The 25,585-nt window shown below is 35.1% G+C and overlaps 2 protein-coding genes across 2 annotated transcripts; both read left to right on the top strand.

The window, feature by feature from the left end:
* The first annotated feature begins 2,007 nt into the window (after positions 1-2,007).
* LOC109180864 (probable xyloglucan endotransglucosylase/hydrolase 1) lies at positions 2,008-5,549 on the top strand. Its single transcript, XM_019330562.1, has 4 exons — positions 2,008-2,284; positions 2,378-2,478; positions 2,894-3,087; positions 4,925-5,549. The coding sequence occupies exons 1-4, from the start codon at positions 2,098-2,100 to the stop codon at positions 5,328-5,330; spliced, it is 888 nt and encodes a 295-aa protein (XP_019186107.1). The 5' UTR covers positions 2,008-2,097; the 3' UTR covers positions 5,331-5,549.
* Positions 5,550-16,267: 10,718 nt separating this feature from the next.
* Positions 16,268-23,932, top strand: LOC109182395 (respiratory burst oxidase homolog protein B-like). Its single transcript, XM_019332575.1, has 12 exons — positions 16,268-16,919; positions 17,422-17,581; positions 17,655-17,703; positions 17,811-17,924; positions 18,608-19,036; positions 19,361-19,747; positions 19,860-19,955; positions 20,815-20,930; positions 21,016-21,118; positions 21,227-21,300; positions 22,404-22,921; positions 23,645-23,932. Exons 1-12 carry the CDS (start codon positions 16,430-16,432, stop codon positions 23,752-23,754), a joined length of 2,646 nt encoding a protein of 881 aa, XP_019188120.1. The 5' UTR covers positions 16,268-16,429; the 3' UTR covers positions 23,755-23,932.
* Positions 23,933-25,585: the final 1,653 nt, after the last annotated feature.

The raw sequence follows: 25,585 nt of genomic DNA, 5'->3' as shown, positions 1-25,585 counted from the left end.
AGTTGTACTACATGTACTTTTAAATTCTATTATTTCACTTTTACTTTCTGACGTGGCGGACAATAATAAATTATTTTCATCACGTGGCTCCCAAAAAAAAAGTCTACATAAAAAATTTGAGAGTAGAGAATAATTTAAAAGTAGAACTTCAGAGTCTATATAATAATTTTTTTTCTAAAAATAGACCTATTTAATTGTTATTTTATATATATCTCTCTCAACACACATATATAAATATAAATAAATAAATAAACACAGACACACATGATAAAAACTTGATAATTTTCAACTAAATGTATATTAAAATTATACAATAATCATAGTTATATGTTGAACACTCATTTTATGAATCTTTAAATTTGAGTTTATTTGCGCACATTTCATATATTATAAATTTAAAACAATGTTATAATTAGGTTCGGGTGCGGTTAGGGTGCCCAGGTGCGGTTGTGCGGTTTAATATGGGCAATTCATCTCGCTTAAATCAACATGCAGGATTACCAAAATTTTTTAAAAAAAAAACGCGGTGGCAATTTTGTAATTTTTGCGTCTAGGTCAAAATTAAGGTGAGCGGATCTGTGATTAATGTGCGTGAGTTTTGTATATAAGATGTGTGAGTTTTGTGCGTAAAGTACGTGAGGTTTGTGCTTAATGTGCGTGAGGTTGTGCTTAACGTGATTAATTGTTAAAACTTAAAGTCTGTGAATTAATACTTAAAGTGCATGAATTTTGTGCTTAATGTGCGTGAGGTTGTGCTTAATGTGCGTGAGTTTTGTACTTAATGTGCGTGAGTTTGTGCATAATGTCAGTAGTTGTTGAAACTTAAAGTCTGTGAGTTAATATTTAAAGTGCGTGGATTTTGTGCTTAATGTGCGTGAGGTTGTGCTTAATGTGTGTGGGTTTGTACTTAATGTGTGTGAGTTTGTGCTTAAGATCTAACACTTAAGGTGCGTGTTTCTATCACATAAGGTGCGCCATTTTTAACTTATGCTTCTTTTTTCCATACACGCGTTTTTTTTTTTTTTTTTTTAAATTTTCATTGATTTGAGCCGTTGATCTAAATTTGATCAACGGCTCAGATCTAATTGCACAACCGCACGGGAAGCTATACCTGCACCTGAACCCTTCCATATATATATATATATATATAGAATTACTTGACATGACACATTTATAGGTTAATAGATTATGTATTCATAGATGTAAGTTTCTTTACCTACAATTAAAAATTATGTATTTACTACAAAAGCGAATGCTGATCAGAAGGAAAGAAAAATAAAAAAAGTTGCGCTAATTTAAACAAAATGACAGGATATACAACATAAGGTGGATCTTGATTCTTGATCCACAATATAATTTGCGGATAATAATGGCTAAGGTAATCTCTTCATGATTAATATTTTTAGTACGAATATAAAATAATAATAAAAAAATAATGCATAGTTGAGCAGGACCTTCCAAGAAATTGACTTAAAGTCTTGTTGATTTTCATTATTACTTTTAAGTCAATTTCTTGATACTAATGAGCAGAAATGTCCGCATGGACAACTCAGTTGGTCACAATAGTAAAATTTGAGAGCAATGATTCGAGATTGAGTCTCATCGGCAACAGTTCAACAAAGTTACTATAATTATATTCCTTGTGTGCAGTAAGCAAATATCTAACCTTTGTGTTCAACTGAGTTACCATGATTTACATTATTCAAATGTTCTGTCAGATCAGGACATGGGAGCCCTTGAGATTGGAGATTCAACCTTCTCCGAACGACAAAAATCAACAAGAAATATTTGGTCTATTAAATGGAATAATAAAGATCCAAAGTCTTAAATAATTCTTGAGAGAACATGGTGTCAGGTGTGTGTAATTAAATTATTTTAGGTAATCAAAATTTTAAAATAAAAAAATAGTGGTAAGTGGTGACAGAGGGTTTCCATAAAAATTAAAAAAAAAAAAAAAAAAAAAAAAAAAAAAGAATATAACGGGGTTGTTCATCAGCTCATTAGTATATATACACCACGCCCAAGCTTGCTTTATTAAGCTATTTATAGTAGTTACTTAAAAGAGCTGTTCTCCATTCTCCAATAGGTTTGGCAAAAATGGTGGGCAAACTCATATTTCTGGGCTTAGTATTCATCAACCTAGGACTAGGTGTTCATTGTGCGGCACCCAGGAGACCAGTGGATGTTCCATTCTCCACGAACTATGTCCCAACTTGGGCTTCAGACCACATCAAGTACATCAATGGCGGCCGATCTGTGGATCTTGTTCTTGACAGGAACACAGGTACTCTACTCTTCTTTACCCTCTTTATTCCATTTTAAACAAATTAGATCTGAATCTCATCATCCCTTTTTGCTGTTTTGTTTTGGGTTAAAGGGACTGGGTTTCAGTCCAAAAACTCCTACCAGTTTGGGCATTTCAGCATGAGGATGAAGCTTGTTGGAGGAGACTCAGCTGGTGTTGTCACAGCATTCTATGTATGCATCTTCTTCTTCATTTTTTTTATTTAAGTGAAAAATTCACAACCACTATCTAATGGTTTGCACTACTCTAGCCTAAAAGGCTGACCATAGTTGATCAGTTCAAACCAAGAAGACTAGGGGTTCAAATTCGTAATCAGTATGGTTAGGAGTTTGTATCTTTAGCCATCTTGGGGTAGCATGACACCGAGTAAATATTGGTTTTTGATCCTAACTGGCAAAGGATAACATGGAAGTAAACCAGTCTTAGTTACGCATAGCTGATCAGCTTAAATTTTGTAACCTTATAGTTACAAGTTTGTATCCTTAGTCATTTTGACTGGGGTTACAGATTACCAGTTCTTTTTCTTCTTCTTGGTAGCATTGTGTAAAACATGGAGATTAAGAATTGAATGATTTTTTTTGTGGGCAGTTATCGTCGAACAATGCGGAGCACGACGAGATAGATTTTGAGTTCTTGGGGAACAGGACAGGGCAGCCTTACATACTTCAGACCAATGTGTTCACCGGCGGCCAAGGAAACAGAGAACAGAGGATTTACCTTTGGTTTGACCCTACAAAGGGCTTCCACTCCTACTCTGTTCTTTGGAACATGTACTGTATTGTGTAAGTTTCTTCCCTCCTTAATTTTTTCCTTGATTGGTGTTTCCTTGCTATTTTCAAACTGGTTGGTTGCTGACTTGGTCACTTGGTCATGGTAAAACCATATTTGCCCACTATTGTCTCTCAGTTAACAAGATTAGACTGGAGTTATTTTTAATTAAAATTTTTTAAAGTATTAAATGGTCCGGAATCAGGTGCAAATTGACCTTAACATGTCAACCAGCGAACTTTGGAAGGATTACACCACACTTACTATATGATTGCACTGCACCCGGATGCAATTGCACCATAGGGTCATCCGAACATGTCGAGTAGCCGTATCGGTGCAATCATATAATAATTACGGTGCAATCCTTCAAAAGTTTACAGTTCACAGATTAAGGTTGGTTATCACCTGATATATATATATATATATATATATATATATATATATATATATATATATATATATATATATATATATATAAAGTACTATTAAAAAAAAAATTTAAAGCTTATAAGAATATGAAATAAAATAAGCAAATAAAAAAAAATTGGTTTGAAGCATAAATATGAAAGAGAATAGGTACAATGAAAGAGTAAACATAAAACTTATATAGCCAACTAAAATTTATTGATTAATATATGAAGATATGTTGTGGCATTGGTAAAAATTTTCAATAATTTTATTATAAAGTGGTCCTGACGAATTAAAATCTGGATTTGTTTTCACCTATAAAACATTTACAGCTGCTCTTTTCCAAACTTTATAAATGATGATACGGAGATATTTATGTCTGTTCACCTAAAAAAATAGTACTGTAATGATTCACCTTTATCAGAGTTGATGAATTGATCAGGTTGAAAATTTAAGGGGAGGCAATAGTCTATATAAATAATTTCAAGGTTGTAAAATCAAATTGAAATTGATTCTTATATGTTTGTATGTAGAAAAACATTAAGGAAACAGCTTTCGTGAAACCCCACCACAACTTTTGTTGTTTTCTAGATTCCCTTTGCAGTGATATATTTGTACATAAGACTATTGTGTTTGTCTTGGTATGCTTTATAAAAAAGGTTTTGAATAAAATATAAAACGCTTTAAAAGCTCATAATGTCATTATAGTTTACTTTGTTGTACTTTTAGCTTCTCATAAATGCACGGTTAGGATCAAATATTTATTACTATGGATAGTAAATGTGTAATTTTATTTTCTTATAGATTGTATTACATTTTTGAGAGGTAAAGTGTTGGACTTGGTCCTTCACTTGTCTCAGCTCAACAATCCCTTAGCCATCAATTGATGGACTTGGCCCTTTATCTAGCCTCCGCCCAACATCTGTCTATTGGTCTTGTTGCTCCACTCGGAGTGCTTTCATAAATCAAATGATAATACTTTGTCGTTTGATGACATCACTGTTGCTTTCCATAAAGAACTTATGTTTGAATCCTATCCCAAGGGTCGACATAATTTGTTAAGTAAATACTATGGATAGATCTAGACTATACTAAAAAATATAATAATGCTACGTTGTTGGTTTAATAATAATAATGATAAAGTTCAATGTTTCACTCCTAGTTGGAGCGACCTATTGATTCTCTTAGTTTGAGCTGAAACCTAAACTGATTTACTTTCGTGTGTCATTTGCTGACTAGGATCATAAGGTAGAATTTAATATATATATACTCTCCAGTAGTGATTGCAGGTTTTTCTGGTCACTCAAACGCTACACTTATTTTTGGGAGGGCTATATATAATATATAATATGATAATAAAGTTGAATATATAATGTTTATGAGGCATGGGGCATGGGCTTTATTACTTGTTTTTTCTAACACAACAAGGTTGGGCCACCGCAGGTTCTTTGTGGACGATGTACCCATTAGGATCTTCAAGAACTCCAAGGATTTGGGTCTTAGGTTCCCCTTCAACCAGCCCATGAAGCTGTACTCCAGCCTGTGGAACGCCGACGACTGGGCCACTCGGGGAGGGCTGGAGAAGACGGACTGGTCCAAAGCACCCTTCATAGCATCCTACACATCCTTCCACGTGGACGGCTGCATGGCCTCCACCTCACAAGAAGTCCAGGTGTGCAACACAGTTGGCAAGAGATGGTGGGACCAGAAGGCGTTCCAAGACCTAGACGCCGAGCAGTACAGGAGACTCCGATGGGTTCGCCAGAAATACACCGTCTACAATTACTGCTATGATAAGGCCAGATACCCTACGGTTCCTATTGAGTGTGCTAAGTATAGAGACATTTAAGGGAATTTAAGCTATTAAGGGAAGCTCTTAGCTGCCTGCATTTACTGGGTTCTGTTCTTTATTTCATCATCAGATAATGCATTCATCCATTGTCCTGTTGGATGGGGGAGATATTGTTTCTATACTTTGCAGCAGCCATAATATATGTGTGTGATCATTGTATGCCTTGTATCAATTCATGTTCTCTATTGATATATATCATATTTTATTAATGGACTATTGTCTATTCATGAAGAAAAAAAGTTTACTCCGTAGATTCTTTGAGATTTCTTCTAATACTTTCTCAAATATTGTGAGTTCAAAGAATTTAAGTTCCCACCACAACTTCAAAATTGTGAGTACCCATTTGAAATGATAATTGAGCGAGCAAATAATAGACAGTTGGATCATGACAAATAAAGAGTAAAAAATTTTGATTTAGACGTTTGCATTGGGACCCACGTTAAAAAAAATTAACTTATCAATATCAGCCAAGTAAAATTTAGGGAATAGAGAGGGCAAATTATTGTATGGACCATGGTCCACACAATGTTATGTGGACCATAACAAAAACTACATTTTTAATATACTAAATGTACATTATTTTTGTACTGAATGTACATTATACAATATAATGTACACTCAGTACAAAAATAATGTACATCCCCTGAATACAATGTACATTATTTTTGTGCTGAATATACATTATTTTTGTACTAAATATACATTATTTTATAGTATATAAAATATGGTCTACACAATAATGATTGAATAGAAAGTACATGTAGTATAACTTTAACTTTAATAAAACCTAAAAATTTCCTTTTTGTTTTTTTTCCCACTAAAGGAAGTAGGCTCAAAAATTACTTGGAAGACCCTGTATTCCTCACCCCTATATAATGTTCTTAATCAATTCTTGCAAATCCATGTTCACATTTTTGCTAAAACAGATGGAGGATTTATAAAGGTTTATGACTAGAACTTGGCTCTCCAGGGACCTGCTTGTAAGGAGTTGAGAATAAAATGCAAAGCATTGTTGCAGAGAAAGATAAGGAAAAATATATATTGGATATATATGTTGTATGTAAAAGAAGAATACAATGTGTGTATATATATACAACTATGCTAACAGTATAAAATATGAGAAAGGTAAGAGAACCAATCATCTAGGAATTTACCTAAACTATAATCCTAAGAATATGGAAATAATTATGAATACATATATAAAATATTCTATAAGATATGTAATATAAATATTTATTCTTCTTCACTCCCCCTCAAGCTCAAGGGTGGTACATGAGCTTGGAAGTAATGGCGTTGAATGTTTGAGGAAGGAGGCACTTTGTGAAGATGTCGGCCAATTGTTGATTAGATGGAACGAAAGTGGTGCGTAGTGTACCAGAAGTAATCTTTTCTCGAACGAAATGGCAATCAATTTCGACATGCTTTGTTCGTGCATGGAAGACAGGATTGTTGGCAATGTGGAGAGATGCTTGATTGTCACAATGTAAATGTGCAAGATGAGCTGGTATATCTAGTTCAGATAAGAGTAGTTGGAGCCATGTAATTTCACTTGCTACACTTGCCATGGCACGATATACAGCTTCAGCAGAGGATCGAGAAACTGTGGTTTGCTTCTTTGTTCACCAGGATAGCGGACTTGTTCCTAGGAAAGTGCAATATCCTGTAGTTGAGCGTCGTGTGGTTGGACAAGAGGCCCAGTCAGCATCACAATATGCATGTAATTTTAAGGAGTTATTTGTGGATAATAGGATACCACGAGCAGGAGACATTTTGAGATAACGCACAACTCGAAGAGCAGCGTGCCAATGTGTGTCACGTGGTGCGGACATGAATTGAGAAAGAAGATTGACTGCATAAGTGATATTTGGTCGAGTGACCGTAAGGTAGAGCAGACGACCAATCAATCTTCTATATATGGAGGGGTCAGTGAGAAGTTCACCAGTATCAGGAGTGAGTTGGTGGTTAACCTCTATGTGAGTTGAGGTGGGTTTGCAAGCTAATAGCCCAGTATCGGAGAGAATCTCAAGAGTATATTTTCGTTGATTTAGGAAGATTCCAAGAGAGGATCGTGCAACTTCTATTCCAAGGAAGTATTTTAATGGACCCAAGTCTTTGAGCTGGAATTGATGCGCAAGGTAACGCTTGAGGATAGTAATGATAGTCGGATCATTCCCAGTAATTACAATATCATCAACATAAACAAGCAATATAAGTGAACATGGAATAATCTGCTTTGGATTGTGTGAAGCCAGCATTAGTGAGGGACGTGGAGAATGTTGTGAACCAAGATCGAGATGCATGTTTAAGCCCATAGAGAGATTTGTGGAGACGACAAACACGATTCTCCCCCTTTCGCCCAAAACTGGGAGGGGCCTGCATATAGACTTCTTCATGAAGAGTGCCATGAAGAAAGGCATTAGAGACATCAAGTTGATGGGTAGCCCATCCTTGTGCAGCTGCAATGCTTAGAACTGTACGGACAGTGACAAGCTTAGTAACAGGGGCAAAGACATCAGTGAAGTCCAACCCTTCAAGTTGAGAGTATCCTTTGGCGACTAGGCAAGCCTTGTACCGCTCTACAGAACCATCAGGGTTATATTTAATACGATAGACCCATCGACAACCAATATCAGACTTACCAGGTGGTAGAGTGGTTAAAGACCAAGTGTGATTGGCTTCTAGAGCACGAATTTCTTCTTCTATGGCTTGTTGCCATTTAGGGTCTTTTCGTGCAGCGGAGAAGGAAGAGGGTTTGGTTTCTTTAGAAATGTTGTTTATGAAGCAAAGTGAAAATGTGGTTTTCATTGTATGGTTTAAAGTTGAGAAAGTTGGAGATGGGATATTTTGTGGATGTGGTCATGTTGCATTGGTAGTCGGAGAGGTAACTAGGAGGCTTTCGTTTCCTTTGAGATCGTTGTAGGATAGGTTGCACTTGCGTGGGGATGGGTGGGTTAAGCATTGGGGAATTAACCTCAGGTGGAGGATTTTCTTGAAAGGTAGGTATGGGAGGAGTGGGGTTAGGATTCTTAGGAATAGGTGAAGTAGTTGGAGTAGCATGTGCTTCAATGGGTGGTATGGGGTTTTCAGGAAGAGGTTTGGTAATTGGGGTATTGTGTGTTTCAATGGATGGTATGGGTAATGGCAATATATGGGTGAGTGTTGATTGATCAGATAAATTAGGATCATTTTTAAAAATCTCCATGAGGAGGTGTACATGCAACTGCCACCTGGATTTTTTCGAAAAGGGGAGCTGAGACTAGAGTTTGTCACCTACATAAATCAATGTATGTATGACCTCAAACAATCATCAAGATCCTACTTAGAGATTTTTATCTAACGATCTTATGTGTATATGTAGATGATATTATTATTATAAGGAATGACATAGTTATTACAAATCTCCTCGAAAAATATCTCACAAGCAAATTCCATCTTAAAGATCTCAGATCACTTAAATGCTTTCTTGGCATAGAACTGAAAGAAGTGGCCCATATACTCATCCAAAGGGATCTTTCTAAGGCAATATAAATACGCCTTCAGAATCCTTTCAGACATAGGTCTTTTGGCATGCAAACCTACACCAACACCAATCGAGTTCAACCATCATCTTAATTCCCATGAAAGTGATCTCCTCCTTAACCCTTCCACTTGCGCTTAATTGGTCGTGTCCTCTATCTGAATGTTTATGTACATTAGAATTTTCTTTTATGAACCTATAGAATGAACATTACATATGAACCTACTATAGAGTAAATGAAAATACAAATGATGTATATTTAGTTTAGTATTTATGTAAATTAAGGTTTATATTTATGGATATATAGAACAAATATTATGAACATAGTAATGAAGAATGTTATTAAACATGACACATTTATAGTATATTGTTTATGTACATTAAACTTTGTTTTTATGAACCTACTGTAGAGTGAATGTGAATACATATGATGTGCATTTATTTTAGTGTTTATGTACATTAAGGTTTATATGTTGATGGACATCTAGAGCAATATTATGAACTTAATACATGATAATTGTTATTAAATATGATAAACTAGTTGACATTTAATATCAAAGGACGTCATTTTAGACCAGATGGAGTCCACCATGCAAAATGAACTCTAGTCCACCATATATTTTGTGCATAATCACTCCCTATTTTCTATCAATACAATTACCCAATATGTGTTGAACATATTCCTAATAAAAATATATGATATTTTCAATAATTTATTTTAAAGGTAATTTAACGTTTTGCATTGTCAACCAAATACCTTTAATTAATTTGTATTAGACAGCTAAAGAAGAAGAAGAAAAAAAAAAAGGAATATATCACCTGCCTGTGAAAGAAATTTGTATCGCATGGTTGAAGTAAAAAAAGTAAAGTATGTATGACTTGTGAAATCATCACTCTTTGATCATTGAACAGTTGAGTTGAAAGAAGAAAATTCTTAATAATCTACATGTAATTATGTCTGCCACAACTTAATTGGTATTACATCCAAACTTTGACCTATGACTATATTTTAATTTTTTTAACCTCAAATACAGAGATTGAGTCTCATTGAACCTCTAATGATGAAATTGTTTCCAACTTCTTAATTACTCCAAATAACTCCAACTTGTTAATTTAACCACCCACCAAGTTCTTAACTGATTGTAAAGTTTGACAAAAATAGTTGAAAATAATGTTAATATCTCCAACTTGTTGAATTTCCACCTTAGGTTAAGGTTTGGTTGCGAACGTACGTGTCAATGGATAAGATGGAACTGTAAGTTTGGTAAAATAATAAGATTTGGTATTACTCCAAACTTGGCACGATTCAGAACTTCACGGATTCAATAATATAGAAGTAGGAATATTTTATTATTAGTCCTATCAAATGGCAGTAGGTGTGTTAGAACAGTTAATATAACCCGTGGGCTTGTCAAGAGGTCAATGGTTTATGCCGTAAACTAGCTGCTTGATAAATTCTTAGCCTCCATTCTTCCAAGTCTTTTTTTTTTTTTTTTTTTTTTTTTTTGTCCGATCATATATTTTTCGCGGGTAGGATACACAAAAACCTTAGAGCATCTCTAATAGTCTTTAGTTTATTTATTTATTTTGTAGTTTTTGAGGTACCAATTAGAAAAGAGAGAGGATGGCAAGAAAATAGAGAGGGGAAAAAGAGCTGACAACAAATAATAAAAAAAAAAACAGTGAAATACGCGCTGTGCGTGTTATATGCCCGCTTCTTGAATTGCCAACCACGCGGCTTCAACTGTCTTTGTTTTTCCTTTTCTCTTTCCTGACGGGTCTGCACATTTGTTAAAAACCTACCATCTAATTTTTTACTGTTCCAAAAATTATGAAATAAAATCCCCATTAAAAATGCTCTTATACATTCAAAGGTACATGACAAAATACTCTCTTATGAATTTCAAAATAACTATATTATCATCACTCAAATTAAAGATATATACATGGATAAGTTGGAAGAAGCCAACATCATTTCATCCACCTAATAGCACTTATTTACTTTTCGATATCATGGTATGAGAACTCTCGATATTCAATTGTCATATAAATTAAGTTTAGATTAATTTAAAATTTAATTTAATTATTTTTTAGGTTCATACATACAAGGAACTCTTTCAAACCGAAGCTTCTGAATAATTTCTTATTGGCCTCTCAATGATGCACACAAATGCTTAATATATAGTCTAATTAACTTAAGTAATTGCATGTGGAAATTAAGTTATCTTTTCAAAGACTATAAGATTTGATAAATTAAAATCGTACTAGGTAATAACGAAGAAACAAAATCTGAAGACGAATATCATACGAAATTTTCAACTAGCTAGTTGTCAAGTTGAATGGTATAAATTGTTACTTAAGTAATTACATATACAAATTATCCTGTCAAAACTATAAGATTTGAGTTGTGATCATATATAAATTGCAAGCAACTTATACATAATGAAAATGTTGGAAAATTGGTTTGTTAGTGTTAGGTCTTGGATCATGTGTCAATGACTCACCATGTAAAAAATGCGCACAAATCTCAGTCATTGAATTCATTTAGATCTGATACTCTTTTTTTTTTTAGAAAAAAAAAAATTCGAATTAATAAAAATCGTCCACTTGAAATCTCAAAATCATGCACTTGAAGATACAAAAATGTGCAATTGAATGCAAAAATTCCGCACTCGAAGTTAATAGATGTGCAATTGATGTAATTTATGGTACCAAAAGGAAAATTATTCAACTTAAGTGTTATTAAAACAATTACTCATACAAATCGTTTGTAACTCTCACAAATTTCATTAGAAATTTAGTTATATGTTATTGAAAAGAATACAAAAAGATATAACAAATACTAGTCCAGAATTGTGAACTTGAAGGCAAAAAAATATGCACTTGAAGGCTAAAAATATGCACTAGAAGCAAACAAAATGGTTCACTGGAATGCTAAGTATTTTTTTTTTACACAATAGTAAGACACACATACACTTGTAGGCATTAAATTGAGCAATTGAAGGCATAAAGAGGATCACCAGAAGGCAATAGAGAAAAAAAAAAAAAAAAGACACTAAAAGGAAAAATTTGAAGGAAATTAATTGTGTATTCTTAAAAAGGAAAACATGCACATGAAGACTACAAAACATGCACTTGAAAGCTAAAAATATGCACAAGAAGGAAAAAATTAAAAAAAAAAAAAAAAACAAAGGTTCAATAGAATGCTAAGTTTTTTTTTTTTTTTTTTTACACAATAGTAAGACACACATGCACTTGAAGGTATAAAGATGATAACTAGAAGGCAAGGGAAAAAAGACACTAAAAAAAGAAAAATTCAAAGAAAATTAATTGTGCACTCTTAGAAAGGAAAGCATGCACTTAAAGGCTACAAAAAGTGTACCGGAACGCCAAATTTTTGCACTCAAAGGCACAAAAATGTGCACTCAAAGGAGAAACTATATACTGAAACAAAATAGATGCAATCGAAGAAGAGAAATATGCACTTGAAGAAGGAAACATGTGCACTCGAAGAAAAAAATGTGCACTCGAATACAAAGACAATTTGACTTACTCAAAATTACATATCTACGGTTGAGATTTATTCCCATTTTTTACCTAAACACTTCCTTCGCACGTGATCCAAATTCGTTAGTGTTAATATAAAATAATATTACAGAGTATTACATGTTGTTTAAAATGTTAATTTAGTCTATACATACATATATGTATGTATAGAATTAGGATCAAGTGGGAACATTGTCTCGAAAGAGAAGTGCGGATATATAAATTGTGTCCATCTATCTTGGAAGACCTAACGATTAAAAATAAGGAGAAATAAGAAAAAAAAAATATAGTAATATTTTTTTAATTATTAAAAACTCTGTTCCTGGATTGAGAAAAGTTTAAAAGTACTTTCACTAATAATTAATAAATTGTTACTTATTATTGAATGCACTCACAAGATTTTTTCAGCACATATCTAAAGTTTGTATTAATTACCAAAATGTTACTTGCTTCCTCTTTTTATCTTATTTTTCATAATACATAAGAGCATCCACATCAGTGGATATTATGGAGATAATGTTAGATGAATTATCTCGGGTGGGGATAATAACAAGTGTGGGGTGGGGTTATTGGTGGAGATATTCCTCCTGCAAATTCAAAGAGAATGCAGAAAAAGAAGAAAAAGAAAGAGAAGAAAAAGGAAGCTGATGTGCGCGTTTCGCGCACAGCAGCTCGCCCACACGGGCGCGGGGCGCGTCAGGCGCGCCTGACTCTTTTTTTTTTTAATTTTTCTTTTTAATTTTTGATTTTGATTTTTTTTATTTTTTTTTCCTTCCCTTCCCACATTTTCTCTCCTAATCACTCTTACATTATCTCACAATTCTCCCCAACCATTGTGGATGCTCTAAGCATAAGGAGTGAAAATGGTAATATGGATTAATTGGTAATGAAGTGACGAAATTGATTAAAACATTGAAAACATAAGATAAATAAATAAATAAATAAACAAACAAATAAAAAGATGCAATGAAATTGCGCAAATTATGCAGTGGACTCGTGTCCACAATGCACGATGTCGTTTTCAGGGGAAACGCGTCATTTCAGTTAAAAAAAAAAAATTAATTTTGTCTCGCCGTTAACGGCGTTATTTGTTTGTCATTATGAATGTACAGTTATGGGATTATGAATGTACAGTTATGGAATTATGATTGTACAGTTATGGAATTATGAATGTAAGTTATGAAATTATGAACACAGAGCTCTGACATTATGAACTTATAATTATGAACATATAGTGATAAAATTATGAACATAGAGCTCTAAAATTGTGAACATCGAGCTTTGAAAATTATGATTTTACAGTTATTGAATTATGAATGTACAGTTACGGAATTATGAATGTACAGTTATGCAATTATGAATGTACAGTTATGAAATTATGAACACAGAGCTCTGACATTATGAACTTACAATATGAACATATAGTGATAAAATTATGAACATAGAGCTCTAAAATTGTGAACATAGAGCTTCGAAAATTATGAAGTTGCAGTTATTGAATTATGAATGTACAGTTACGGAATTATGAATGTACAGTTATGGAAGTATGAATGTACAGTTATGGAATTATGAACACAGAGCTCTGACATTATGAACTTACAATTATGAACATATAGTAATAAAATTATGAACATATACTCCTATAACAAAGCGGTCTGAAATTAAAAAAAAAAAAAAAAAAAAAAAAAGAAGAAGATAACAGTGCCTAACGACACTGTTACCCGTGTCCAGCATGCATACTGGACACGAGTCCATAGCATTACGATTGATGAAATTGAGTGTACTATATTAATATTAATTAATAATATAAGAGTTGAATTGATGTTTTTGTCAATATCTAAAAACATAATAAGTCTCAATAAAAGTTATATCCCTCATTTATGTCCATATTTTTAATGCTAACTATTTTGTACATTGTGCTTCTAGAGTTGTACTATACAATTTTTTGGACAAAAATACCCTTACCGTTATAACTTCCGTTATCTTTTTCGTTACTTACCATGCACATGCATCTACCATATCTTTTCTTATATTATTTAATTATAACAAAATATTTGTAAAACATTATATATTCATTATATATTAGATTAATATAATAAATAATTTTATTTCACTTTGATTTTAATTAGTAAAAATTTGTTAGTTATTTTTAAAAATATAAATATTGGGCATATATGTTTTTGCGCATCGCGCATAAAAAAGACTAGTTATAGTGATATGGGCCAAATAAATTTTAATATTCCTGTTTTCGCTTTAGAAATTTAATGATATTTTACATATCAATTAAAAAGTTAAACTCATTGTATGATCATACATTTAATATTTTTGTAGTCAACATATAGTAGTGATCCATATTTGGCAAGTAAATTCCTTCGTTTAGTTAGAGGGAATTAAAATTTCTTTATTATCATGAAATTAGAATCTCATGTCTCGTCCTTCCCCTCCCGGTAATTCAAACAACTAACGCACCTTAAGTATACAAATCACACACCTTAAGAAGAAAAACAACACACCTTAAGAAGGAAAATCACGCACCTTAAGTTTCAGCAACTACTCACATTAAGCACAAACTCACGCACCTTAAACACAAAAACCACGCACCTTAAAAAGAAAAATCACGCACTTAAGTTTCAACGAATACTCACATTAAGTACACAACCCACGCACCTTAAGCACAAACCCCACACACCTTAAGCACAAAGCCCACGCACTTTAAGCACAAAAACCACGCACCTTAAATTTGACATAGATGCAAAAATTATCAAATTGCCACTGCGTTTTTTTTTTTAAAAAAAAAAAATTGGTAATCCTGGACGTTGATTTAAACAAGATCAATGACTCAGATTTAACCCCACAATCGCAAATGGGCGCACCAAACGCATTTGAAAATTGATCAACAGATCAATATAACCCTTAACCAAATAAGGTAATATTATATTCTAAAATCCAAATCAAACAAATAAGGTAATCTTACATTCCCAAAACCTCACATCACCTTCCAGAAAGTAATCCTATTACCTGGGTAATCCAAGATTTGGTGAACCAAACGCCCTTAAGTTACTGCATTTAACTCCACCACAAAAGCTAATTCAATAGTCAAGGTTTGGCAAATTTAAGCTAATTTAAGTCTACCATCTCTTGTGAATCTGACCAAAAAAAAAAAAAAACTATTTCCCCCAAAATGATTTATTAAGACATCCTCTATAGTGGTGATCTTGGTGTGGGTTTTGAGAAGTTTTTTGTAGGTGTGATTAGGAAAGAAAAAAATGAGAAAATGATGTTAAAAAAAATGTCCCCAAAAGAAAAAAAAAGAAATAAGAAATAAAAGGAACTTCAAATAGGTGTTATTTTCTGATTGCTACTTTACTTTGTTGGCCCACACAAGGGGACAAAAACCCTAATTCCTGCAACACACTCTCCCATCTCTCTCCTCTCTCCTTCATCTCACACCTTTTTTTTCTCAAAACCTGCACAATCCCCTTATTGTGGTTGCTCTTGTATTCCCACTAGGTTTAGGCGTTTAGCAACATATTGATGGAGTCAATCTCGACGGTCCATCATTTGCTTCAAATTTTCAAAGTAGCTCTTGTGCATTATATGTCAAACTCTAGCTAGTTTTGTTGTAGGGGAGAATGCTTTTGGAACGTACTTCTCTCACAATCCAGTTTTGACCAATTACGTTAACATTTCAAACCAAAAAAAGAAAAAAAAAAAAAATCTCATGACTCAACGACTCAACCACCCTCAAAAGACAACTCATAAGTTGAAATCAAACTTCAAAAACTATCAAATTTCGCCCCCTGGTTTCATGCTTTAGTCCACCCTGTATGTCTCACCTCCCCACTCAAATATATGCTCCTTCCATTCCATTTCATTCTCCTAAAACTTGTCATCTCTCTGATCTTCATCCAAAACCAAACATTATATTCCCTGACTGTTTTCTTGGAAAACCAAGATAACTAATTTGTCCCGACTCCCAATCATTTGTTGTTGTTGTTTAAAGTATTTGCCGGGCATATAGAATTGCAGAAAGATGGAGATAGGATACGCGAGCGATCAAGCGTCGTCGGAGACGGGGAGCGTGAGGAGCAGCCGAGTTAGTTTCAGCGGTCCATTGGTGAGCACCACAAAGAACAGCAGGCTCGACCAAGAATCCTACGTCGAAATTACGCTTGATGTTCGGGACGATGGTGTTTTGGTCCACAACATTAAAGGGGGTGATCAAGAAGCCGCATTGCTGGCTAGCAAGCTGGAGAAGAGACACCGCAACAATCTTGGCAGGCAGCTGTCTCTGCATCTCAGGCAGGTGTCCAAGGAGCTCAGAAGAATCACTTCTTCTAGGAAACTTGACAATCTCGACCGGACCAAGTCTGGGGCCGCCCGCGCTCTCCGAGGTCTTAGGTTCATTCACAACAACAACAACGTCCTCGGAAATAATGAAGGATGGTCCGACGTTGAAACCAGATTTGCTCAACTTTCTGTTGGTGGGATGCTTCCCAAGTCTTTGTTTGACAAATGCATTGGTTAGTTTCCATCTCCCTCCCAGCACCTACACACTTTACTCTTGCTAGAATTTGAACACGTAATCAAGCTCTTACTAAAAGCTATAACTGGGAGAAGATGTAATTTTATTTCTTTATTATATCACTATATTTTTGAGAGATAGGATGTTGGACTGACGCCTACAAAGGTCAAGTCTAACACCGGGTGGTTGGGAGATTATTGAGCGGAGGTCAGTATAGGACTTAAAAGGTCAAAACCAGCACCTAACCTCACGAAAATGTGATGAAAGTCTAAAAGAAATAAAGTTGCTTTTTGGCTATTAGCTCTAGCTTTTAGGGTAGTGGTTAACGCTTAATTCTAATACCCTTTAAACTTCTGCTCAACAATTCTTTAGCCACTTGGTATTATACTTGACCCTTCATGGACTTCCACCTAATCATCTGTCACCTTTGCCACAATTTCGACCCAAACACATCACATTTCATGAATAGCTAATGTTTTGTGCTTTAATTTGCTATACAGGAATGAACGAGTCGGGCGAATTTGCAGATGAATTATTTGATGCTCTAGCGAGAAGAAGATGCATCACAACACCTTCCATAAGCTTGGCCGAACTGCGAGATTTCTGGCAACAAATTACAGACACTTCCTTTGATGCCAGGCTGCAAACTTTCTTTGACATGTAAGAAATAGAACACAGAGAATCTTGATCATAAGTTTAGTTGTTAATGAATGGAATTATTATTATAATGTAGGGTGGACAAAGATGCAGATGGTCGAATCACTGAAGAAGAGGTCAAAGAGGTATATATGTTTTCTAATTTCTAATACTTGAAACCTTAAACCCATAAAATGCAGTAGCTAGGAAAATTAAAATAGTTTATGTTTTGATCTGAAATAAATTTCTGCAGATTATCACTCTCAGTGCTTCTGCCAATAAGCTCTCCAAAATCCAAGATAATGCTGAGGAATACGCAGCTCTCATTATGGAAGAACTGGATCCAGATAACTTGGGACACATTGAGGTCTGTAAATCTACCTTTGTACAATATAATGTTAACAAGCAGGGAAACCCCAGCCAGACGGTTGACTTGTTAACTATATGTTTACAAGTATGACTCTCAATGAGAGTGGTTTATTAGTCTTCTTTTTCTTATGAGTGTCATGAGCAAACCTTCACTGTAGGAAGACACCTTTAAACTCGTACCATACTCAGACTAATCTCCATTTGTACCGGGCCGACCCAATTAATGGGCAAAGTGCTGGTCAGATTAATTAGTCTTCTTGGTTTGAACCAGTCAGTCATAAGCAGTCCAGGTTGATTTACCTTTTTGTGGTCCTTTTGTCGATATAGTGAGATTTACCTAATGCACACCCTCAGGTAGTGACTAATAGTTGGCCTTCTTGGTTTGAACCAGTTAGTCATGCACAACTTAGGCTAGTTTATCTCCTGTGATCCTTTGCCAGCTAGGGTCACAAGGTGGGCCCTGTGCAAACCTTCGGGTAGTGGTTGCGAGTTTCCTGGTCAATTAACCTTCTTGGTTTGAACCAGTCAGCCATGAGCAACGTAGACTGGTTTACCTCATTGTACGTCCAGCTAAGGTCACGAAATGGAATTTACCCAATTCACACCCTCACTAATAATTATGGGTTTCTCTCGACACTCAAAAACTAATTACTGAAAAACCATATGTAACATTTCCTGCAGCTGCACAATCTGGAGACATTACTACTGCAAGCTCCCAACCACTCAACAAACCTTGCCACAAACAGTAGAGTTTTAAGCCAGCTACTGAGCCAGAAACTGAAGCCAACCAAAGAGCCCAACCCCTTGATTAGATGCTACAAAAAGCTGAAATATTTCATAGAGGATAACTGGAAGAGAATCTGGGTGATAGCCTTATGGCTATCAATCTGCGCCGGACTCTTCACCTGGAAATTCATCCAATACAAGCACAGAGCCGTTTTCGATATCATGGGCTATTGTGTCAGCACTGCAAAAGGAGGAGCAGAAACCACTAAGCTCAATATGGCTCTCATCCTTCTCCCTGTCTGCAGAAACACAATCACTTGGCTAAGGACCAGAACCAAGCTTGGGGCAATTATCCCCTTCAATGACAACATTAATTTCCACAAGGTAACATCATGCAAATATGAGGTTTTTGCAGAAATGTGGGGTCCACTTTGCCAGCCTCTCTCTGTCTCTCTCTTGTGTGTTGCAAAAATGTGGGGTCCACTTTGATTTTTTTTTTTAAATAAGCTTTAATTGTTTTTTTTCTTTCTTTTTTTTTTCGTTCCATCACATCTTCTCTTTCCTAATCACACTTACAAATTACAAAAACACTCTTCAAAAACCCCACTATTAAAGATGCCCTAACAATAACAGACAGATAGCCCTTTTAAAAAAAAAATAGTCATGATTCTTTACAAGGTAGTATTAAACAATGTAATAATTGTTCAGGTGATAGCTCTGGGAGTGGCGGTCGGGGTAGGGCTGCACGCCATTTCGCACTTAACGTGCGATTTCCCTCGATTACTACACGTGACAGATGCAGAATACGAACCGATGAAGCCGTTCTTCGGGGACGACAGACCAAACAACTACTGGTGGTTTGTGAAGGGCACTGAGGGGTGGACTGGTGTGGTGATGGTAGTGCTTATGGCCATAGCTTACATACTAGCACAGCCATGGTTTCGAAGGAATAGGCTTAACCTTCCAACAACAATCAAGAGGCTTACTGGATTCAATGCCTTTTGGTACTCACACCACTTGTTTGTCATAGTCTATGTCCTCTACATAATCCATGGCTACTTCCTCTATCTCCAGAAGAAATGGTACAAGAAAACTGTGAGTTCAATTCCCTCAGAAACTCAAGCACATATATGTAGATATAGAATGTTTGATGGCCTATACTAATGCATGTTCTGATGATCTCTTGGTGTTTTACAATAATGGTCAGACATGGATGTACATTGCTGTCCCAATGATACTATATGCTTGTGAACGCTTGATTCGTGCATTCCGGTCTGGCTATAAGACAGTCAAAATCTTGAAGGTAAATTCTCCCAATTTTCAGTAAAGAGCATGTGTTGGGCGGAGGCCACCAATGGGCCAAGTCCAGCAATTGTTGGCTGAGGCCAGGGAAGCATTCTTCCTCTTGAAAATGTGGTAGTGGTATAAAAGAAAATAAATTTGAACCTTCACCGTAGACTATAGCTTTTGGCATAGTGATAAACGCTTGACTTCAAGGGGTGTGAATGCGAGATGGGCCGCCCCACAGCGAATTTTTTGACAAACTTTTACGGGCGGGCCCGCAAAATCCATGGGCTGGGAAATACACCGCCCAAGCCTGCCCCATGCGGGCTCAGGGGTCCTGCGGGTCCCATGGGCCTAGTTTTAAAAATTAAAAAAATTATTATTTTTATTATTTTATATTCAAAAAATATATAACCTAAATAATATTAATTTTTTTGTGCTTAAAATTTTTAAAACTTTACATTTTTTAAATGTTAATGTATATATATATATATATATATATATATATATATATATAGTGTTACACAGCAAGGCAGAAAACATATATATGTATATTTAATTTTTTTTAGGGCCTGGCCCGCGGGTTGGCCCGTAGTCCACGCAGGTTGTGGGTCTTAGCGGGCCAAGCCCGTTAGGCTGGCTTACTATTTCACGGGTCATCTTTTTGTTGTCCTAATCCGTTCCATCATGGCGCGGGTGTGGGTTAGTCGGCGGACTTCGATCTACTTTTACAGTTTTACTTGATTCCTAACAAGTGATAATAGAGCAAGTCACGGGTTTGAGTCCCAGTAAAAGCAGTTAAGACAAGCAGATGCTGTGTGGGGGAACTGATTGGGTGCTTGATTCTAATAGCATGCCATAATTTTCTTGACTTTCAGGTTGCAGTGTACCCTGGGAATGTAATGGCACTTCATATGTCTAAACCCCAAGGATTTAAGTACACAAGTGGACAATACATCTATGTGAATTGCTCAGCTGTTTCACCATTCCAATGGTAACAAATTAAAAAATCATATTTAATTCTCTCTCATTAATTAATTACCAATCACAACTGATCAATAACCATTGCATTTCTGCAGGCATCCTTTTTCCATTACCTCTGCTCCTGGTGATGATTATCTCAGTATTCACATCCGAACTGTTGGCGACTGGACATCACAGCTCAAAACTCTCTTCTCCATGGTATTAACTACTTCAGAAAATCACAACTTCCATTGCTACTATACAACCTTAATTAGCTTAACATAAAATTTTAGACAGTGATTCTAATATTGTTTGTGTGTTACATAGGTGTGTCAGCCTCCAAGTAGTGACCAGAGTGGGCTTCTCAGGGCTGATATTCCACAAGGAGAGAACATGCCTAGGTAAACTACATATCCCTTACATGGTGTTTGGTTGGAGAGAGTTTAAATTCTCTTCCCACTTAATTCCAAAGGTCATAAAATTCCTTAGTTTGGTTGGAAGGAATTGCAATTCCATGGAATTGCAATTCCCCCATTTTCATGGAATTAAAATACCATGTCCCCTGGTATTTTAATTCCTGAGATTTTAGGAAGAAAAAAAGCTAGTGATGAAACAAAATTATCCATCATTTTTTTAACCTAAAATTAATACCACAACAATAATTGTCATTTTAGACTTTATACTACTTATTCCCTTTCAATTCCCATGTATACCAAACATTGGAATTAAAATTCCCAGTAATTCTATTCCCGTATACCAAACACTGGAATTTAAATTCTCACTTTATTCCCAATAATTAATCTCGCATGGAATTGCAATTCCTTTCCCACGTAATTCTCCCATTCCAACCAAACGCCCTCTTAGCTCCATTTCATTATAGAACTTAGGGAAAATTGTATTTTTGGTCATTCAATTATATCTATGGTATATATTTAATTCATGAGTTATATGTGTGACGGTCTTTTAACCCCTAAGTTATGCGTGAAATGAGGATTTAGTTCCTCCATGGACTATTTATGTTACCCATGTCACTTAATAAAGTTGCTAATTTGATCCTTTATGAACTAAAATCATCATTTTTCCGTAAAACTTAAGGCATCGCCTAAAGTTAAATTTTTTGATGGTTTTTTCAATGACAAGTAAGAAAGAGAGTGAAGAGAGAAGAAAAAAATTCAGACAAAAAAAAAAAAAAAAATTACACGGCCAGCCGGCGTGGCAAGTGCACCCAACGCACATGTACAAAAATTTTATATTTGCAGGAAGAAAACTTTGAAAAAAAATCACACTGAGCCCCAACTATTGAAAAACCTATCCTAGTTTTTGAATTTGGAAAAACCATCCAAAAATACCTCTCTTGAGGTTGCCCTTAAGATTAAAGATGATGACATATATAATTTAGGAACTCTATAGCACGGGTATAGTATAACTGGAGAATCAAAAATACAATTTTAACTAGAATTAATGTTCAATGTTTTATTTATTCTCATATGGTTGCTTTTATCAGAGTGCCAAGGCTATTGATTGATGGTCCATATGGGGCACCAGCACAGGACTACAAAGAGTACGACGTTGTCCTCCTAGTCGGCCTAGGAATAGGCGCGACGCCATTGATCAGCATAGTAAAAGATGTGTTGAACAACATTAAGCAACATAAAGAGGAGGAGGAAGAAGGGACAATAGAGAGTGGTGTGAAGGGTACAAAGAAAAAGCCTTTCGCCACGAGACGAGCCTATTTCTATTGGGTTACACGGGAGCAAGGGTCGTTCGAGTGGTTCAGAGGGGTGATGAATGAGGTGTCTGAGAACGACGAAGAAGGGTTGATCGAGCTCCACAACTATTGCACCAGTGTTTACGAAGAAGGTGACGCCCGCTCGGCCCTCATCACCATGCTCCAGTCCATCCAGCACGCCAAAAATGGGTTGGACATTGTTTCTGGCACCAGGGCTAAGACTCACTTTGCCAGGCCAAACTGGCGCCAGGTCTTTAAACACGTCGCCGTTAATCATCCTGATCAAAGAATTGGTAAGCTCTACCTCTCCTTGTTTCAAAATTTCATATTCTTAACACTATAACCCGATCAAGTTGGTTAGGCTGTTGCTGACTTAGTAACAAAAAAGTTGCAATGCAAGTCCAACTCACATAGGGAGCAGCCTATCGGCGTTCTTTGTTTGAGCATTTACCAACTAGGGATAAGATGGAATTTACCCAATGCACTACTTGAGTAGTGGCTGAGGGTTTTCCAGCTAGCCAAATTGATAAGAATGTTGACTTGATAACAAAAAAGTTACAAGTTTGACTTCGATAAGGAGTAGTCCATCGGTCTTCTTGGTTTGAGCCGTTGCTGACTAGGGATAAGACGGGATTTACCAAATGTACACTATCTAGTAGTGGTTTAAGGGCAACCCCAACTCAATTGGTCAGACTATTGACTAGTAACTAAAAGTTACAAGTTTGACTCCCATATAGGGAGCAACCTATCGACCTTCATGGTTTGATCAAAGTCAATAAGTTGGTTAGACTGTTGATTTTGTAACAAAAAAGTTATAAGTTTGACTCATATAGGAAGCAGTCTATCGGTTTTCTTGGTTTGCATCGTTGTTCGCTAGGGTTACAAAACGAGATTTCCTTAGTGTACATTCTCATTCTCGGATAGTGATTGTGGGTTATCTCGTCACTCAAAAAATTATAGATTCCTTTGCGTAATTGAAACTTGTCTGATCAAGGTTATGGTTTGGTTTGTGACAGGAGTGTTCTATTGCGGTCCGCCTGGCCTGGTTGGAGAGCTGAGACAATTGTCTCAACATTTCACCCACAAGACAACCACAAAGTTTGATTTTCACAAGGAGAATTTCTAACTTATTATATCTCAAATGTAACATATATAATTTTGTTAAAGATGTATTTTTCCTTGCTAAGGTGGTTGTAAAATATTCAATATATAATTTGTTTGTTTATGCAAGTTCAGGTGATATTGGTCTAGAAAGATTAAATTAAAGATGTAATTTACAATTCCCATTAGGGGATGCTAGTTTTGTAGGTAAGTTTTTTTTTTTTTTTTTTTTTTTTTTTTTTTCCACTTTATAAAAGAACACTAGTGTAAAATCCGGCAATGCCCATGTTTGGAACACTTCTTTATAAACAATATTTATTGTTTTGTTACATGTATCTCCTTTTCCTAAAATAAAAGTATTTTCAACACTTTCTATTTTTCACTATAGAAAATGTCACATATAATTATTGATGCATGTCTTGTGGTTGGTCTTGACTTTTGTTGATGGGCATTGCAAGATGAACCGAAAATGAAAATTGTTTCCTTTAAAATTTTATTAGTAGTGTTATATCCGTTGAACATAAAATTCATCATCATCAATATAAGAATCTTGTCTTCTCCTTTGGGCCTATGACTACTTTAACTTGTAAACTATGTTTCTCAAATTATACATAATCTAGACCAGGGTTCATAATATTCACAATTTAAGAAATATATTTGAGAAACATACAAGGTCCACCGTGTATATTATGAACGTAACCCTGGTCTAAATTATGTACATGCAATTAACATATTATGTATCTTTAGACTTTAGTTACTATGTTATACACATGTAAATAAACTGAAGAAACATGATACGTCAATTGCAACAGGTACATACATAATATATTAACTGAATGTACATGATATGTCAACAGAAAATGTATAATGTTGGCAAGATCCACAATACGCATGGTGAATACTAGTCTATGATATAATTATTACAAATTGTGTTATTACTGCTCTCGTGTTAGTTGTGTACATCATTGCATAAACATGCAGTGTAACACACTTTTCTTAAAACTGATTCGCTACCTCCCGAGGGTGCTAGGAGCGTTGTAGCGCCAAGTCTCCCATGATAAAATGAATTATAACTTAAAGTTTGAACATTCAAACTAAAAGCTGGGCGAACTAGAGCAACAAGCGAGTACTTCGACCTTTTATTGGAAGTGTGGCAAAATTTTTCGTAAGAAAAGAGTTGAGAGAGAAAGAGAGAAATTAAAAACAAAACAAAGTTTTTAAATTCAGATAAAACCAGCAGTTAAAATCTGCCCAACACCATCATTATAGTAAAATAAAAGAGAGACAACATTTCCATGGACTATATGATTGGTGATCTGACTTTGAATCCAATTAATTGAATGATGTTTTCTAGAGAATATACAAAAATTAAGATTAGCCTACTCAACTATCAGCTGTAAAGCTTGTGCTGATTAATATCATCTATCTGGAATACTTTGCTTCTCCACTACCATTAACAAACAATTTAATTTATCAGCCTAATCTTAAACAAACAACTGTCATCTCACCCACCACTTTCTCTATATATGATTTGTATCAGCCTAATCAGAATGAGTGCTTTCTGACTACAAAATTAGGCCAAGAACAGACCATCAGTATACAGTGGACCATGATCTATATATACTGTAAGTTAAATCACTATTCACTAATATAGATGTTCATTTTTAACATATTGAATGTTTATTTTTAATGTACTAATTCATTTTTTAAAAGTTTATTTTTAGTGTTCTAAAAGTTCATTTTTTAAGTATTATCTAAAAATAATATAATATTGCAGAAGGCGCTAGGCGCTAGGCGTTAGTCAGGTGTCCAAGGCGCCTAGGCGACCTAGTAATCTGAGTATATCGTTACCCTTT

Source organism: Ipomoea nil, unplaced genomic scaffold (genome assembly GCF_001879475.1).
Source record: "Ipomoea nil cultivar Tokyo-kokei standard unplaced genomic scaffold, Asagao_1.1 scaffold1043, whole genome shotgun sequence".
Lineage (NCBI taxonomy): Eukaryota > Viridiplantae > Streptophyta > Magnoliopsida > Solanales > Convolvulaceae > Ipomoea > Ipomoea nil.
Note: the sequence above shows the minus strand (reverse complement) of the source record. Positions and strands in the feature narration are given on the sequence as shown.